This window comes from Fulmarus glacialis, unplaced genomic scaffold (genome assembly GCF_000690835.1).
Source record: "Fulmarus glacialis isolate BGI_N327 unplaced genomic scaffold, ASM69083v1 scaffold5461, whole genome shotgun sequence".
NCBI lineage: Eukaryota > Metazoa > Chordata > Aves > Procellariiformes > Procellariidae > Fulmarus > Fulmarus glacialis.
This window is the reverse complement of record NW_009192029.1, coordinates 26124-45850: the sequence shown is the minus strand read 5'-3', so window position 1 is coordinate 45850 and position 19727 is coordinate 26124. Positions and strand designations below refer to the sequence as shown.

The 19727-nt window shown below is 37.4% G+C and overlaps 1 protein-coding gene across 1 annotated transcript in view; it reads left to right on the top strand.

The window, feature by feature from the left end:
* Positions 1–4506: 4506 nt before the first annotated feature.
* Positions 4507–19727, top strand: part of PPP1CB (protein phosphatase 1, catalytic subunit, beta isozyme) — a 17100-nt gene continuing 1879 nt past the window's right edge. Inside the window, exons 1-6 of the mRNA XM_009586887.1 lie at positions 4507–4657; positions 8067–8297; positions 8649–8753; positions 13838–13909; positions 17363–17514; positions 19081–19215. Coding sequence (XP_009585182.1) covers positions 4558–4657; positions 8067–8297; positions 8649–8753; positions 13838–13909; positions 17363–17514; positions 19081–19215 — 795 coding nt within the window. The 5' untranslated portion in view covers positions 4507–4557. The remainder of the gene's footprint in view (positions 4658–8066; positions 8298–8648; positions 8754–13837; positions 13910–17362; positions 17515–19080; positions 19216–19727) is intronic.

The window sequence follows — 19727 nt, the reverse complement described above, 5'->3', positions numbered from 1 at the left end:
AGGGAAAGAAGGAGGCTACTTCTTAGCAATAAAGCTGGCCCAATTTTTTATGAGACTTAGGAGAAGTCTGGGGTTTAATGTTATGCTAAAACCATGAGTGTTTTGTCCAGTAAACAGGACATGTGTGGTATTGGAGAACACAGTATAAATGCTTAGGACAGTTGTGCATACCACAGCTGATTTAGTAATTGAAGAAACTTCTATTAGTGTTGCCACAAAATGAGCAGCTTAGTTACTTAGAGTGAGAGGCACACCAGAAACAGGGTGACAGAATAGGTTAAACGTATTTTCTCCAGTTCATGAGAGAGTATGGCAAAAAGTGATGCTCATAGAACTTCCAACAGCCAGTTCTTGACTCACTTTCCTTAGCGTTATTTATTTACTTCCTCTCCAGTATTGCATTACATAGTCTCCTGCTCTCTGGCATGAATTTGGAGGGATTAAAAAAAAAATTTATTATTTTTGCTGAAGTTTTTCTTTCCCGCCGCTGTGCAACTCATGTCTTGGATTACTAATTGCTGTTAGTAGACTTGCTAAGGTTGCTTATCAAAGGTTGTGTAGATGCAGAGACCATTTTAATATTGATTAGAGCAGCTTTTGGATTACTATAGGATCTATTGTGCTAAAATAATAGCCTGACACTACAATGCATATAGTTGCTTTTAATTCTCTTTATTCCCTGCTATGTCACTCTGCTTTAAGCTTCTTGCAGCAAAGGCTTGTTCTGGCATTAGCACTGTGCATGTGGGATTGTGTATGACAACAAGAATTGCTGTCCCCACCGAAGACTTTTATGTAAATGAAAGCTTGTTTACAGCATCTGCATCTTAGATTAAAGAGAATTAATTTGTCTAATGTTGAGATGCTGTTTCTGCTCTGGGTAAATGACAGCCATTAAAAATGATGGTTTTCCCAATGCTGTTAAAGACTTTTTGTGAGCCACAAATTTTACAATGCATGCAGCTATAACTTGTATGTTTTAAGAATGGTTAGCTATAGTAATTTGTCTGAAAAACATCATTTACACTCTTGATCTCATTCTCAACCTTCTCTTAAACCTGTTCTTGGGGATTTGGCTTTGAAAAACTAAATGTGGTGAGAGATGCTCTTGTTTACAATCCATACAGTGCCTAGCTGAGTCAAGGAAACTTGACTAGTTGTAGCGTAAGCTGGTGAAAGATGTGCTTAGTCTTGCTTGTGTACTTGTACCACAGCTGTGGCTCAGCTGTTTTGTATGACTACTTGGCGAACCTTTCAGTGTCTTTGTGAATCCAGTAAAGGGCTGAGGCTTCCAGAGTCACAGTAGCTTCTCATTTTTCAATATGTAGTACCCTTATTGATGATCAGGCGATTGTGGAAGAAAATGTCTTTTAACTATATTATTGGTGATTATTCCTCATGAAACCCCAGGCTTTGCACTTCTTCAAATGTAACTGAGCTTATATGTTTGCTATGTGGAGCTGCTGACTGTTCAGGGGGGGTGCCTTCACAAAGGTGTGGTGGCCCAGATTTGTACCCTTCCGAAGGGCTGGAAGTAACTGGAATCATTAGGTGTGTGTTGTCTCCTCCTCTTGAGAGTGACATACTTGCCATAGTTGTAGAAACTTCTCTTATCTGGAGAATCCAAAGTGTGGTAGTAAGTTACTGCCCTGTTTGTTGGTTTGTCTGTTAAGGGCTTGCAACATTTAAGGTTCTACTATAAAAAGTAAAGAACTAATATCAAGACACTGGGTGTACTGACTATGGCAATTAGTTAATTTTGAAGTCAGGAGCTGCCTCTGCTAGTGCAAAAATCCAGCAGCACGTAAAGCCTCAATCCTATAAAGCAATTGTTCCAAGTTTAAACCTCCATGTGAGTTTCAAAGGGAGCTAAAGGCTGGCATTCTAAGAAATATTGATTGGATCAAAGTTATTTTAAGTATTATGAGTGCCCTCCTTGAACTGCTGTCTCAATTTTGGACTCTGTGCTTGATCTGGTGCTACTTACGGTAACATTAATTTTGTGTATGGTGGGCTTTCCTGGGTTTGAGTTCCGAAACCACAGTGGATGTAAAAAGTGTGCATTAAGTCATTCTTGGTTTTAATCTATGTGAAATGGCTTAATTCTGGTGTTGCAAAACATTATGAAAGTAGTTAAATACAGAGGAGATTTTCATTGCTTATCAAAACAGGTTAAAAGAACGCGCAGTTTGTAGAGGGAAAAATGGGACTGAAAAGCTAGTTGTGCTGCATGCTTTTTTGGCGTGACCTTGCTGTTATAAGCCATGGGTTTAAAATACAACAATTGTTTCAATAAGATGATAGCCATTGTGTTATTAAGACTCAGTTCTTTCAGGTGAGAGCTTTCTTATGTATAGTGACAGTTTATTGTGCCTATCAAAGAGCTCTTGGTCTATGAAAGGGATCATTATAAACTACTGGAATGCAAGCATTTGAAAAGGTGGAGACTGTTGGACCATTTTTGGTACCTCACAAATTGGGTAGCCAATGTCCTCTCAAGCCTGAGATTTTTTGGTTTTTTGTTAATAATCCCCATGGGGCTGAAGATGTATCTATAAGTGCATCGTTAGTAGATGTTTGAGATGTGGTGAAATGGAAGCCTGTAGGCATTTATTGTTTTCTAGTCACGTTGATTGTGTCTAATGTCTGCCTTTGTATTCTTCTTATATGTAAGCCAACATCTTAATGCATGAAGAATAACAACAAAAAAGTGTTACTAAAAAGCTGTTTGCTTTCTCAAGTATAGTTGAAATCTTAATTAGCAAAAGGAATGTGACTTACCATATGGTAAATATCACCTGGTACTGATTCAGAGCTTCAGTGAAAGAAGTCCTGTATGCCACAGCCTTGTTCTTGTGGGATTCTAATGAGCGAAGTATTTCCAGTGTATTCTCACTGCAGATAGACTAGCCCTCCTGCTATTTTGGCACTCAAAGTGGCTGTCCCATGATCTAGTTTCACATTTTCTCTTCCCTGCTTGAGAAAACCGTTCTTCATTTCTGCCTTTTCACATGTTCCTGTGGCTGCTTCCTAACCCCAGTTTAACAAGTGTGTCTGGTCTTTATTAAAAATAAAAATTCATAGCACAGTGTTGTCAGATGTTGCAGTTACACTGGGAGAAGTATACAGTGATAACCAGAGCAGAGCTTTTTGAGCTTAACACTTTGGATTGTAGTACTAGGTGACCTAGGACTAACTGTTGCCCCTTTTTTCCTTTTTTCATATCCTTTTTTCCCCGTTGCACGGTGTAGATAATGATACTGATCTCCTCTGTAAAGTATGCTTTCTAGGACCTAAGTGGAATAAAAGGAAAAGGGATGTTATTAATTTTTTTTAAAAAAGTTGCAAGCTTAATCTTCTGTTTTGGAGAGGGGAAGCAGTCAAGCCAGGAACTTATTTTGTGTGTGAAGAACTAGTTTTTGCTATTCTGTTCGCAAATCTATCTAATTAAACTTCCTGAAGTTGCAGCTAAAATTTTTTATGAAGTAATGCCTTATTATGTTTGAGTTTGAAAGCATTTGGATTTGAACTGCTAAAGTTCCATACCACCTTCTCTTGTAGGTACTACCGTGGTTTAATGCTGAGTGTTGCTTCCATCTAAAGCAGATGGCAGAACAGGATGTTCGCCTGTTGTAGACGCTGATACATTCTGGCTTATTAGTTTGAACTCTAAAGTTTGGTTTATGCTGAGATGCAAGACTGAACTGGATCAGCCAAAGTGCAGACGCATTTGTTCTATTTTACTGCCTCATTAAAGACACATTAAAGCCTCTGACAGAGGAATCATATAGATATTTGTGGAAAGAAGCAGCTGCAGATAAACTTGCCGGAGGATGTTGGTTGGAGCGCAATGACATGTGAATGCTTTTGAAAACTTAGTGCTAAATATAGGTTTGAGTACCTGACTTACTGGCTTAGGAATTCAATTTCATTCTAGTTAGAATGTCCTTGGACATAAAGGTTCCAGTAACTTAAGAGCCATTATGTATGAATGAAGGTTTCATCTAACTTTCATAGCTTTTAGTGTGATGTTCCTAATATGGCAATTTCAGCTACCAAAAGGGTAAACATGCCTGTGGTTTTTTCTTTGTATTTAGCTAGCCTTGCTGAACTCAACAGCCTAAAGAAGTTTATTTTGTGCTAATGTGAAAGTGTTTTCAGGATTTCCATTCTCAGGATTTTTTTGCCTATTGTGAATATTCTAGCATAATGGGATTGTTAATTTAAGCACTTTTTGAAGTTGCTATTTATCCAAATGTGGACGAAAGCAAGGCTTAAATTATTCTCTTCTGAGAACCTGATTTAACAGGAATGCATACAGACCTTTAAGCACAGGTTACCACAGTATCAGAGATTAATTTTAGAATTTATTGGAATACATAATTCCAACACATTTGATAGATATGTTGGAGTGTGCTGCTGGCTTTTTTGTCAAATATAGATTTCAAATACAGCTCATCTGCCCTTACCTATTACTGTGTATCTGTGTAATAGTTACCTTCAATTGTTAAACATCTCATTTCAGTACGAGGATGTCGTCCTGGGAAGATCGTTCAGATGACTGAAGCAGAAGTTCGGGGCTTGTGCATAAAATCACGGGAAATATTTCTTAGCCAGCCTATTCTCCTGGAACTAGAGGCACCTCTGAAAATTTGTGGTATGTAAACTTCATATGTATGTGTTTTATGTAGGTGTTTTAATCTAGCTGTGTGCTAGGTGGGTTGGAAGGATACTGAGATAGGCAAGTGACCTTGACTTGGGTGATACGGATTAGAGTGAGGTCTTCACAATCTTAAATGTAATTTTCAATTTAGATTGGATTAAGTCGAGAAAAGGCAGCTAACAGTTGGTAGATTGCTGATGCTCCCAGTACTGTTTAGGAGCAAGTTCTGTTGGCACTAAGAGCTGCTTGTGCGCTTGTCTAGTGCAAATTCTGTAACCTGTCCCTTGTACTTCCCTAGGGAGTGCTTGCACAGAGCTGCTACTCTTTTGATCACTGTTTCAAAAAGCAGTTAGTTGCTTTAAAAGCAAATGTTTAATGTTGTAGTTGCTCTCTTCAAAGCATAAGCAAAACAAAGATCTTTACATGTTGTGAAATGGAACACTTCAAAAATAGTGTTGGAGAAAGCATTGTTAGTCTTTCAATTGAAAAAATAAAACTGTATGCAGACTGTTAAATTAGGCTTAGTTACCACGTAATAAATTCTTTGAGCTTTATAGCAAGTTTTAACAGACGTGGTTATTGCTGTCAAATATGGATAAAACTAAAATGTGTGTGTTCTTTACCTCTCTAAGCTTTTATAAGATGCCAGACTTTTTTGAAAGTACGCTGCCGTTAATAGGTGTGCAAGCTTGTTAAAAACTGTTACAAAAGTATTGTAAGTACTGGCTTGTAATCATCCTTCAAGTTATTAACAGCAGGTGCAGTCTTAGAAAGCATAAAATTTCTTGAATTAGGCTTCTTGAAGTGTCATAGTATTAAAGTTGAAGCAGTCTTTGAATTTGTTGTTACTGACGTGCTCAAAGATAGATTAGCTTCTTCCTAGGCTTCTTCCTGGCAGACCTAATGTAGCAATGTTTCTTACATGAAGAGAGGATATTACCAATTAAAAAAAAAAGCACTCATGGCAAGGTCATTCCTAAATGACTAATTGCTTGGTAGGGTGGGGAAGAAAAACAGGACCAGCTTGCCTAATGACAAAGTTGAAGGTAAAATCCAGCTGTACCACATTGTGTTTATGCTACACTGAAAAGACTACAGTGGTCTCATCGTATTCCTAGATAAAGAAAAAATGAAGAATTAAATATTTAGATTGTACATAAGTCAAGGTCTGCAAAATACAATTATCCTCCTTCAAAGTTAGTTTCTCATTTGCTTAATCGAGACAGTTGAAAGGACTGTTAGGTGTACAATAATAGGGTAGCAAATGCACAGTTACATAAGGCATTTGTTATTTTAAATTGGATTCCAAACACGGTGACAGCACCAGGAAGTGTCAGGTGCATCTAAATTTAATATTAGAGCAATTGTCAAAGATGCTTTTAGATAAAAGTGAAAGAAAGATGATCACTTTCACCAAAAGCAAAATATGCAGCTGTACTGCTTTGAACTACTATTTTAGTGTGTTCAGGCAACGCCTGAGGAACCATTATAGGATTGTCTTGTCTTGTAATCAAGTCAGTTCAAAATAAGCTTTTACATCTTGAATGGCTGTGTTTTAATGTAAGATGAAAGATATTCTTATGTAAACGTCCATTTTAAAATAGGTGCAGTTTTTACTGTAAGGCTTTGTATCTGGTAGACTTCAATTCAACTTGTGCCCGTATGAAGCTGTATTTTAAAATGCCGAGCGCCTTGAATGGAATGCTTTGGTCCCTTTACAAAATTGTTTCTATAAAATGTTCCTTTACCCTTTAAGTGCTTTGGTCCCTCTGGCTCATGTATGTAACTGAAAGCAGTTCTAGAATGAACACAATTATAATATTCTTTCTGTAGTATGTTTACTTGGTAGTTAATTCTGGTGGTGTTGAAGTCTGGGGAGTGTATTGATAGTGTAGTTCTGGAGTACTAGACGCAGCATAGCAATGACTTGTTGAGGAGTCTTCTATATTTTCTTCTGGTTGTGACCTGGAGATTTCTAAATATCAAGTAGAATAGGAATCGTTCTTGTTGCAACATATATGAAAATTACTTTAGCCAGTGAAACTTCAGATTGTGTCTGGAATTGGGTAGTGGATAATGTTCCCCATTATTAAAAGAAAATTGGGAAGTGATTCCTCTCCCTGAGTGAGAAATAGTTACAGAAGAATGCTGCCTAATGGAGAAAGTACTGCACTGCTCATGGAAAGAGTAAAGAGGTATATACCTATGTACTCTTCTTACCACAGTATGCTTTAAGAATTGAACTGGAGAGCATACAGGTTTGGCAACCTTTTTTCTTTAAGATTATGGAAAAAGTTTGAGATGTGTGTGTGGGGTTTTCTGCTTTTTTAAGGCCATAGCAGCTAGCACTCTACTGGAGAATAGCTGTGCTTAACGAAGTCGGGATTTTGCCACTGAACAAGCAGCAAAAGTGAAAATGCATTTATGGAATGCTTAGTGTAAGGGACCAGGAGGTACTAAATTTAAACAGCATACAACTTGTACTGAAGGCTTCTTGCATAGCTTTTTTGTATTCAGTCACTTTGGTAATGAATTCTACAGTCAGCTGGAATACATTGCATGTATTCTACAAGTTACTGTAGAGCAGCTTTGGTATCTTCCTTGACCTTATGGGCAGCTCACAGATAGTTAGCTTTGGCTAGTCTGATATGATATGCTGTGGTGTTGTAATTGCCACACAGAGTTGTTTCATGGAAAGCCTGCTTAATTTTAAAGCTGGCAGTGTGATGAGTAACATGACAGTTATTTTTCCTAAGATATACCTGCAGGGTTGAATATCTCGTAAGGGATATCAGTCTTTGAGTCTCTGTACTGGTTTTATATGAATAATTGCATCAAAGGAGGAGTTACCCTAAATGCTGGGGGATGGAATCTTAGTACAGCAGTGTTATGAGAGGACAAGCAGTTGACCTTTGAAGTGAGTGCTCTCTGCCAGCACAATGTTCAGTTTCTCTCCGGTCTATCTAGATTCTTTACTGATCTGTTTTTGCAGTAAATAATGTAACTTAACTTTTTCTTAATACCTTGGCTTCCTGGCCATGTAACTGTTCAATAAGAGGTTGTCTTTCTGACCTTGTTTTAATTTGAAAAAATTAAGAGCTTGGTTAGAAAGCTTAAGCTTAATTTTGAAGACTTCTGTAGCTTTTGTTTTTCAGATTGGTTTCATAACTGCCATAGCAGTTCTGCAAATACTATGGGTTATTTATATTTGGCGAGTACTTCAGTTTGTAATACTAACATGGTTCTCACCTTTCTGATACCTATTGCCAGTCTGTTTTTAAAGGAAATATTAATGCTTTTTTTTTAAGATCAATTAATAAAAAGTGATTAGCTGACTTAAGTTCTTGATTTGTGTACTCTTTATGTTGTTGCACTAATCCTTGGTAAACATTTTCTTATTCAGGTGATATTCATGGTCAGTATACAGACTTGCTTCGATTATTTGAATATGGAGGATTCCCACCGGAAGCTAATTATCTTTTCCTTGGAGATTATGTAGACAGAGGCAAACAGTCTCTGGAAACAATTTGCCTATTACTGGCATATAAAATCAAGTACCCGGAAAACTTCTTTCTCTTAAGAGGAAATCATGAGTGTGCTAGCATCAATCGGATCTATGGATTCTATGATGAATGTAAGTAAAACCTATTTCTTTTGAAAGACTTTTATAGACTAATACTGTATTTTGGAGGCACTTCTAGTAGTGACTGGTGTACTGCAAGGATTTCAATATTCTGTGAACCTGCTTTGAAACTTTGTAAAAGGTACATTTCAAACCAAGGTTAAAGTCACTCTAGAGAATTATTATTTGCTCTTCTGCTGTCCTTGAAATGCTGTTGCAGGAGATTGAAACCTAAGTACGCTAACAGAAGTAAAGCCCTGTGAAGACAGTTTGCTAACATTTTTGGTCAGGTTGTGATATGTATTGCAGGTTGGCTTTAAGAAAACAGCCTTCTGTTTCTAATGTCTCATGCTGTTCTTGTAGGCAAGCGGAGATTTAACATTAAGCTGTGGAAGACTTTCACAGACTGTTTTAACTGTCTGCCTATTGCAGCCATTGTGGATGAGAAGATCTTCTGTTGTCATGGAGGTAAGCTGATGACTGCTTTTAAAAGCTGTGTCTGAACTGATTTTTGCATTAATGCTATACCAAATGGAGTGTGGATGTGCATACCTGATACTTAGCTGGAAACGTTTAACCTTATGTTGTCTGTAAAGGTTGCTGTTATTCCTTGTGCTTTTCTATGCACCTGGCAGCAGACAGATGTCAGTCTTACCTGGTACACGTGGCCCTCTGTGCCTGAGGGGCAAGCGTGTCTATAAGTATTCCCATCAGTATGTGCCTCTCTGAAGGATACTGAGTGCTAGAATTCTTGCCTAATTTGCCACATGACTTGTTGCTGTTATCATTTATCAGTGCAGCCTTAGCTAACATTGGCGTGTCTAGCAGTGAAGTGAAAGTATAACTTTCACAAGTAACCCCAGGTCTGTAGTCTTGGTCTCTTTAGCTGGTTTCATAAGATGTTGGTCGAAGGGACCTCTGAGGTCACATAGCCCAGCGTGCTGCTTGAAGACATATATTTGTTAACATTAGAGCAGGTCAGCCATGGCTTGCTCTGACTCTGTTGGAAAATCTACGTTCTATGGGCACCTGTCCCAGTGCTACACTGTTCTTGTAGAGAAAAAAGTGTTTGGTGTTGATCTGACCGAGGCTTGCGACTTCTCTGAATATTGGAACTTACCTGGGTGTTCTTTGTAGAACGGGAGCCCCCCATGTTTTTACAGGCAATGATGCTTACAGGTTTTTGGGGCCTTGCAGAGTCAAACAATTGACAACAATTTCAAATTACTTGTAGTAAGAGCCATCCTGCCTTTTTGCAGCTGTCTTTGCAACTACCTCCATTAATAAGCAACTTAGTGCCTTGCACTGAGTGATCCAGAGATGGTCTCACAGGTGTCACACCTGCATTGTCAGTAAGATAATTAGAGATTAGTGGAAGTGAGAGCACTGCAGAAACCTCTAGTTTGACAGCTCCATTTGAATTAGAAATAGTTTGCACCCAAAATTCCTGAGCAGACTCTGCCAGACTTTGTGAGGTTGTATTGATGGCTGCCATCCTGCCTTTATTAACTACAGGTATCTTTGCAAGAGCTCTGCCTGTATGGAATGTGCTGTAAAAATGATCCTGGCTCTTCTTGCATCTTGTATTGAAAGCTTCTGCCTTCAGTGCCTGCTAGTGTAAGCTATCAGAGTCTTATACATAATATGCTCTGAGGTATTGACATATCTCTGTAAATACGGAATTAATGCAACGATAGACAGTTGAGTCTGCCAGTCTCCAGGTAGCATTGACATGTTAGAGAAAGTACTTTGTTTTTTCACAGGTCATCTTCTAATCTTGTTCTCAGTGTGGTGTGGTATCTTTTTTCTTTTTTAAGAACTGGTACCTATCTTATGAGCTAGATCTCATAATTTTAAGAATGTGAGATACTAAATCACTTCTGCACCGAGGTAGCCAATTATCAGTGACTAAAACCATGTAATAATTTTTTTTTTTTTCCAAAAAAGCTGGCGAAGGAATTATTCTTTTACTATCATTACGCTTTTTTGAATTTTGTTTTATTTGGGAAACAGTAGAGAATAAATGGTGACAAAATACTGTAGTGTTTCAGGCAAACAATTAAGCTTAGGTGGGTGATAGAAGATAATCAAGGAAGCTTAGCAGGTAGAGCAGAATGCTATGTTCTATGACAAAACTGATAGTTTTGTGTGTACGTGCATTTGAGACCTGAGTTATGAGCAAGAAGCCTAGAAAGCTATTTTTCAAGGAAAATAAAAGTAAAACTTTATTATAAATGTGTTGGGAGGGATTAACCTCTTGTTAATCAAGTAGGAAAACTTTCATTTTGTGCATAGTATGCTTTAAGGATCCTCTTATGAAAAGCAGTATTTACTTATTTATTGAATGCTAATTGTCCCTTAAACTTGTACAGGCTTCATCTGTAACTGAAATTACTATCACAACTCATCTGTGGCTGTGAAATAAAGTGAAAAGATTACTAAATGTGCTGTGTGCTCCTAATAAATGAAAGTGGACGTTCAGCACATAAGTAAGTTTTGCCCTTTTTCCGCTCTTCTCCAATCCTATCCAAACTGCATTCCAGATCCCATGAAGTCACGGACTGTCAACGCCTTTTCATGATGTTACTACTGTAATTAACACTGAGGCAGCAACACAAACCACTCAACTCTGCTGGAGGTTGAAGCTAGCATGTAGATATAAGGTAGGTGCCTTTTTTACTATATTGCGCATTTTTGCATAGTTTATTTTAAAAATATTGTCCTCTGGGATATATAATAAAACTTTGCAAAACCGCATAACATAGTAAAACAAAAGGCACCTAACTTACCCCAGTAGGCTATCTACAATAGCTTAAAATCCTGAGTCAGCTTTTTTACCTAGACTTTTCTGGGCATTTGCTGTTTTGAGTTCTCTCTTTCATAACATAAATCAAACCTCTCTTGCCATCCCTGTCTTTCCAAGAGTTCATGCTGCTGAAAGGATCTTTCATTGTAACCTTCCCATCACCTCACTCTCTTCCCTGTCTTTCCACATTGCTCATACAAGTCATGTTTTAGTCTTTTCTTAAGGCTGTCCTCCTGGCTTACTTCTGACTTTGCTCTTTATCTTGCTTCATTAAAGCTTATTCCATAATCATTCCCGACTTCTCCCTTTTGCTCTGCTTTGTATTCTGTACAGTATTGTCCTCTTATCTATGACACCACTCTCTAGTTCTAATCTTTAGAGACCTTATATGATTACTTTCAAGTTTCTGTAAATTAAGTCCATCTTGTAGTGTCATGTTGATGGAACACATTGGTCTTACCACATTGGATTTAAGCTCTGAGATGGGAGTCATGTTAGTTTAGTAGAATACTGGATTTACGTAATATTTTCAAGCTCTGGAATTCTGTTTTTCCTGTGACATTAATGACAATGAAATACATGTTGAAGGTGAAGTCTACTTGATAATCTCACAGAGTATCCAAAGAGACCTGAGGATCTTCCTGGATTACACTGTAAAAACAAGTAACCATCACTTTTACTTTACCAATTCCACCTGATCTGGGAGTGGTTCAAATCTTGAGCCTGGATTTGATGAGTCTGCCCGGAGTAATGACAATTCATTTTCTTGAACCTTAGGGAGGGGGTGCTCTTACACTTCAAGAAGCTAGTATACTAAAAGATAATTTTTCTGTGCTTAGCTGTCATTATGTGACAAGACAACTTAATTCAATTGTATACTTTTCAGTTTTCTTTCAGTGCACAGTGGGTTGCAGCAATCACTGTAGTGGCAGCAGCTTGTCAGTGAGCTTTAGTAGCCTGTGTTTGCATTCTTATTTCCTTCATTTAATACTGGTCATGTACAACTTTTGTTGTAGATCTGAATTTGAGACATTAGCTATTTTAGCTATTAGCTTTTTGTGCAGGGGGAGTTAGGAGGATATTTGGGAAAAGAAGACCTCTTGGGTGGTTAAAAGAGGTCTACAAACATGCAGGCTGTTCTGTGGGGTTTTGCCATTTTACAGTGGTGTAAAATGACACAAAAACTAACAGCTACAGGGTTGAGACATGGTTTGTAATAACATATTTTCTTTTAAAGAACTTCATGTTTTGGGTGCAACGTTAAATGGTAAGAGCTGTAACATCACAGAAGGTCACAAACTGGTTGTGCTTATTTCACTGAGATTGTCCATTACTATCTCGGGGTGTGGTGCTGAGTAGAATCCAAGTAGAATCCGCATGCCTTTGTGCTAATTTAATCTGCATGCAAATAGATGAATTCTGTGGAAGGGGAAGAGGTAGGTTGGTCAAAGTTTTAAAAGCCGATTATCTACTTGAATTTATATTAGTATCCCTGTATTGTTGTGTAAGTAGAATTGACTAAAACTCCTTTGATACACTATTTAATGTAAGATTTCTGCCATCCTTCACAACCTCAAAGTTTTGTGAAGACAGGTTTAACAAGCTGATGAGGATAGAAGGCTTTTATTGTAAGACTGCTTCAACAAAAATAATCTAAAATCTTAATACTTGAAGAAAACTCCCTCAAGTCTTTGTATCAAATGCATTGGAGTCATTGTTCCTGTAATACGTATGTTGGTACTGTGCAAACTCTGGTGTCAGCTGAAATTATGTTACACGGTGACTCCTTTCCGGTGACAGGTTTTCTTCTATCATGTTCAAAGTTCTGGACCGACTCAGATGGATATGGCTTGTTAATATGAAATGTTTCATCACAAATTAGGTCTTCATGCTCTATTTCCAAATTTGCAACTTTCTTAATTAGGTAATCTTGGCCTAAGTAATTTAAATTAGTTTAGGACCCTTATTTAAGGGCATGTTAAGATGCTAGAGCATCATGCCTGTATGCCTCAAGTAGAAAAGTGTGTAGTTAAACTGTTCGAAGGGTAGCTTTGGAATCCCATGCTTTGGGTGTAATTACATGTTAATATGGCAAAACTATGCAAATAGAGCTGTGTCTTTGTGATAAATGATTTTTTGAGTAATCAAGGTACTATAAATGACTAAGCAGCTGAGCTGTAGTAGATGACCACCTCTGTGCTCCTTATCTATTGCAGTTGCACAGTCTAGTATTCTTTTACAGCATCCAGTGACTGCTGCTCAGCTGACGTGTGGTAAAGCACTGAAGCACAGTGATGTGACTTACGATTCCAGGCATACCTGCAGGCTGCTTTGGCTTGTGGTCTTCTAAAGCTGGGTAGGGGATTTTCCTTTAGCTTTTATACAGTAAGGCAGTTGTAAAGAAGGTAATCTGCATCCAGTTTAATTGTGTTAGATAATGGGAATGCTATCCTTCACTGGTTCTCTCTAGTAAGTTGTTTAAGAGAAATACTTAACTGTAGAGTTCTGTGCTATGTGGCTAAAAGGATAACAAGGAAAACAATTAAAACCCCTTGCTAATTTCACTTGTGTTATTCTCTGTCCCTCTGTTCAGGAACTTAATTGTCTTATAGCAAACTGTCTTTTGTTTATATTACAGTGGAAACAATGGATGCTGTATGACTTTGAACCTCTAATTGTGTGTTCTCTGGAACCCTTTGAACAGGTAAAATATATAGATAAGTCACTTGTTTTCTTGTACTTACAGGACTGTCTCCAGATCTTCAGTCGATGGAGCAGATCCGGAGAATTATGAGACCTACAGATGTTCCTGACACAGGTGAGTGACAGGGAATTTACTGTAAATAGGTCTTAATGATGAAACAAGTTTAATCAATTTTTGTACAGGCAATGCAGTGACTTAACAAAACCTCTGTTCACAGTACAGTATTCCTTGATGTCTGTGCAGGGCGTGAGTTTTGTTCCTCATGGTGGCTAAGTTATCGGATATGTTAGAGGCTATTGCCAATGTTGTTGTTGCTTTTCATAACAGAGTAGGATACATTATCCAAGTTTGGATACATCATCCACAAGTTTGCCTTAAAACAAACTTACAAATCTAATGAAAGATCAAATGAAACTAAACAGCCAGTTCTTTTTCTTGCCTTGGTTAGGCTCACCCAAACCTTTTAGTCTATCAAAGAACATAATTGTTTAAAGCTTGCCGAGTATTACTTAAAGTGTTTGGGCTTCTCTCTACTTGGGGCCATGTCTCCTTCCTCTTTAAATTTTTAAAGTATAGCTCCTACTTCACTGCAATTGGGATTGCTTGTATCAATGTGCTAGTCCTGAAATTGTCTTCCACTAATACATTAATACTTTGTATATAGATGGTGTATGCAAATTACCAGTGCTTTCTGTACAATATCCTTTTGAATGGTTTAATTAATCATCTTCCTCAATGTCCCAAATTATTCCAAATTTTGTTACTAGTGGATTGAAAAGATTGTCAAGCAGTCAGTGGGATATTTTTTAAAGCGTTGATTTCAATAGTGGTCTGAAATTAACTTTCAGAGGAGGTACCACATTTAGACCTTTCTTTGAAACACAAATTACAGTTACAATTAAACCTTGGAGTAGAAGAATTGTACTTCCTGTAATGTTCCTCAGTGCTGATGCATAGGAGTAATTCAGGGACTAATTAATATATCTGCTGTCCCTTAAACAACAACATTTCTGTGCAAGCTGGTATATACACGCTTGACACTAAGAAGCATTACTAGACTGGTAAGTGAGTGTTTCTGTAGTATAAATTACTACATTATTCTTCCTTTTATGCTACTCATAATTCACTCAATGCATAACCAAATAAACGTCAGTACAAGCAAGTCAATCTTTACATTTATCAGAGCTCTCTGAAAAGGTAGTCTATTCAACAAGCTAATACTACTGCTGAATGCCCTTGCAGAATGTAGTTCTGGTTTCCATGGACACTCCACTGAAATCATATGTATTCTTAGTACCTCCTAAAAATAAGTAGACTTAAAAAAAAGTCTTTTGATCTACAGAGTGGTTTGCAGTCTTAATTTTGCTTTCAGAAGCAATAGCCGGATGTTTACCAGCGGAGGTAAAATGAAGTGTCCCATCAGAGGCATGTGTGCATATGGTACAGTGACATAGAAGGTCTTGGCCTTTTGGACCTACTTAAGGCAACCGGTATTACAGGATGGAAGTAAATCTCGTGGAAAAATGAAAAATAAACTGAAATGGTCTCACTTCTGTGAAAGTTACAAGTCCTTAAAAGCTGTCCTTTTGTGGAGGGATGTCACTTGGTGAATGTTTGTGTTGATACAGAAATTCTTGGTGGATGTTCGTGTGGCTTGCACTGACAAGATTAGATCATTATGATGGTTTCATCTAGCCTGATGAAAAAGCGTTTCAACCACAACGGCAATTTAAAGACCTCTTACTTTGGTGGCATTTTAATGGGGTTTGGAAGCTGTTCGCTCAAATCTTTGCATTTCAGCTTAAATCACTTGCCTTTGGTAACTGTTAAAGTATTTGCATTTTGTGAGGCCAATGTATAAATGATGTGTTTTGGTCATCATTGCCAACCATTTGCTTATTAGGAAACTAATTCCCTCTTCTGTGTAATCTTGAATGCCTCCTATCAGCTGTGTTACGATATGCTCTGGTCAACCTAAGCTATTGCAATGATAGATGTTGCATGTTAAAATATAAACCTACTTGGGCAGCGTAGTTTAGTTTAGAGAAACTTGTTGCAGGGTTCTGTTACACCACTGCTAAAGGTTATAGGACAGATTTGCCTATTGCTGTATATAACCCTAAAGATAATTTGATTTTGGGGAGAGAATAGAAGAGGAAGCGCTTCCTAAGCAGCTGAGACAAGCAGCTTCTGTCACTTGTTGGAAATACATGATAAGAAACCATTAGGATTGCAGTACAATTATTCTGTTTTGAAAAACATGTTATTCAATATAGAACTAAATTTCCGTAAAATAAGTTTTTGTCATATGCTGTCTGTGTTCAGTTGTTTATTTCTAGATAGATATTTTATCTAAAATGCAGTTGTACTTGCTCTGTTCTTTGTCTTCTAAAAGCAAATAAAATCTTAGCCTCTGCTAGAGAGGAACTGTGACTGGCACCAAAGACCATTCGATAGTTGTGTGTAAATACAAAATGATCTAGTTGCACAATAGGTTTCAGACATTAGTTTTGCTTGATTACAACTTGAAGGATCTGTTATTTAAGAAATAGCATCTTCAATATTTTGTTTAGCAAATAACCAGATGTAATTGTAAATCAAACTTCTGAGTGCCAGATAAAGGAGCCTGCTGGCATCTCTTTCAGATTGTGAAACAATGCTCTTAAGTATTTAAATGCTTAAGGGTTAGTCATCACAGGTAAAGAAAGTACAATTTCATGGAAAACTGTGAAATACTTTTTGAATGCTTTTTGGTTTGTTTGTGTTGTAGTTGAATTAGCCTGATTCTTTCTCATGTGAAAATGCTTTGAAAGTTCTATGTATAAAGGCATTGCAGTTGATCTAAGAGAATTTTTTTTTTAGTACCGAGTTTTAACTCCAGAGTTAGCTGACCTTTTATTGGCACCAGAAAAAAGATCTTGACCAGTGCTAAAATGCCAGAGATGTTTATTGTTCTAACTTAGATTCCAGACTGGTTGGCACAAGGCTGTTTGAAAAGTCAACAGTAGTCCAAGCAAACTGAAAGTGCTACCTGAAGTAATACATCAGAATTTTGCCATGTTAAATTTTTTTAGTCACGTAAGGTTCTTCACGTATGGTAAGAAAGGTAAGAATCAAAGCTGTTCCATGTTCAGAAGGCTGTGGTACAAGTTCATTTGCTGTATTTATGACTGGCCTTACATAGGATTTTAAAATTTACTGCAGCTTTCAAACTAAGCTTTCTTGGTGAGCTGTGAAATTGATGGTTGCCTTTTAAAATGCACCCACTGCAGTATTTTTAAACTCCTCAAATCTCACTGTAAACGTGCTGAATATTACAATTAAATATTATTTCAGGAACTATTTGGCTCTGACTTGTTTCATCTCAAGGTACTATCAGTGGTGAGGGGGAAAAAATCTCCAGACTTACACAGACCATATCTTTTGTCGCAGTTTAAGTATTTCTGTATTTGTTGCTAAGGCTTATTTTCTTTAGGAGAGCTGCTCTGGTAATTATAATAAAACTATTTTACGTTATAGAATGAAACCTCCTAAAACTAGCATCTTCACTTCTATTGTCTTTCAAAGGCTTGCTGTGTGACCTGCTGTGGTCTGACCCAGACAAAGATGTGCAAGGTTGGGGTGAAAATGATCGTGGGGTCTCTTTCACTTTTGGTGCTGATGTAGTCAGTAAATTTCTGAATCGTCACGATCTAGATTTGATCTGTCGAGCTCACCAGGTATGAATTATGCTGCTATTGCTTCTTAAAACCTCTGCCTGTTTGGTGCTGCCTATCAGTAGGATGTATTTGAAACTTTGCTTTGTGTTACTTCTGAAAAAAAAAGACCATCTTAATAGAAGGACTATAAGGCCGTGTCCTTCTGTTGACTCATATTGAACTGAGTGTCTAAAGTCAGTGAAGTAAAATACTGACATTAGATTTCCCCATTGATCTCTTTTTGTATTGTCTGTTTACTGTTACTGTTGTATATGAACACTAAAGGTAAAGTGTCCAGGTTTAAAGTGGCAGTGTGACTTGAATTCACAATTTACACTGAAGTTTCAGAGTTCTTCCGTTTCAGTAGTAGTCAGTTCTCTGGTAGCTGTGGCTTAAACTATCTCTGCTTCACTTCATGGAAGTATTAAATGCATTTTGAATGTTTCTGCAAACAAGTCTGTACATAAAAGCTTTCACTGTTGCCTTCATTTTAGTTCAGCTATCTAGAGTACTTTGGCATAGATTGTTTGACTTACTGAAAAGTGCAGAAAGCAAGGTTATTTTTGGCATCGCCAATCTTTAAGTACACTTTTTTGCAGTTGTTATTAAGTTACTTTAAGCAAGTGTCCTAGTTAGGTGCACATCAAGTTTCAATATCCTGTATAACATTTTGGTTTCATTATTTAGTCAGTTTTAAAAACTCTCTCCTGCTGTGAAACAAAAATAAGCTTTTTATTCTGTGTCACTATTAGGTGTGGGTATACTATCAGAACACTTACATATTTCTCCTTGTAATTTTACTGCTAAAACATTAGAGAAGATTAGTCAGTGTGTGGAATGGATATTAAGATTTCTTAACTGCTGATCAAGATTGCTACCAATTTCCTGTATTCATGTAGTCACTTCAGTTCTTTATAAAAGAAGTATGACATCTTTTAAAAGACCATGATGATTGCACCAAGTGGGCAGCTGGTGCACTAGTTTCACTACATTATAAGGTGAGGCTTCTATTTTGGGGAAGAGAGCACATCATTAGCTGATGCATCATACTACTTGCACTATTTTAAAGGCAAATTATGCTCTTAGACAAAATATGGCAGAACCACTTTGCTTTTAGAGCATCAAAATTATAAAAAAGCCTACACTTGAGGTTTGTACGATCAACACTAGTGTAAGTGAAACTTAACGGTTACAGTTGCAATGAAGATGGTATCCAAACCTTGTGTGCTCCAAACTAATAGGTCAAATATCCAAATTCTGTGTATAAACCATAAAAAGCTGAGAATCCTTAAACTGGCAGTGCATAATTGGACTTCAAGTATGAAAATATTGAACAGTCAAGCTAATGCATATTTAACATTGGAAGTGTCAGACAGGTTAAGCTACCTGATTTGGCATTCAGTGACCAGATAAGGCAAAATGACTGAACCTGTGCAGTTTGAAAGCCAAGACATATAAAATACCTTTTTGATGAGTTCTTTTCATCTCTTTAATATTAAAGTCCTGTTTGCCTCAAGACTGGCTCTTTGTTTAAAAAAAAAAAAAAAAAATTGATGTGAGCTGTATTGATTTCTCTGGTGTTGACAGGTGGTTGAAGATGGATATGAATTCTTTGCTAAACGGCAGTTGGTCACCCTATTCTCAGCTCCAAATTATTGTGGAGAGTTTGACAATGCAGGGGGCATGATGAGTGTGGATGAAACTCTGATGTGTTCCTTTCAGGTATGATATATTTGTACATTAAGTATTCCTTTAGGTGTTGGGCTGCATGGACTGAGTTAGTCTGCTTGTTGACGTGCTTATGGTTAGTCTAGGGTAATATACCTGAGCTACAGAAAAGCCTGCACAGCAGGCTGGTGTCTGTGGACAATTAGAACTGCAAACCAACTGTTCTTCAGAGAACTGTGTGGGATTTGCTATTTTCCAAACTCCTGCATATTAAGTTATTCCCTCGGTTCAGATGCTCATTTCAAAGTTTAATTGGGTGATTCTTTTTAGTCATACCTAGTGATCAGAGTATCTAATTATGCAGACTAATAGACTATTGGGACCCTTTTAGTGTGGTTACTCTGATCAGATTTTAATCCGTACTCCTTCTTGGACATGTTTTCAGCCCATTTTCTTTCCCCTTCCCACTCCAATGTAGTGATAGAACTAGAAGGATTTAGAATTAGTATTACTGCTGTATGTAGCATTAAGAAATTTGTAGGATTGTGATTTGACTCCCCCCTCCC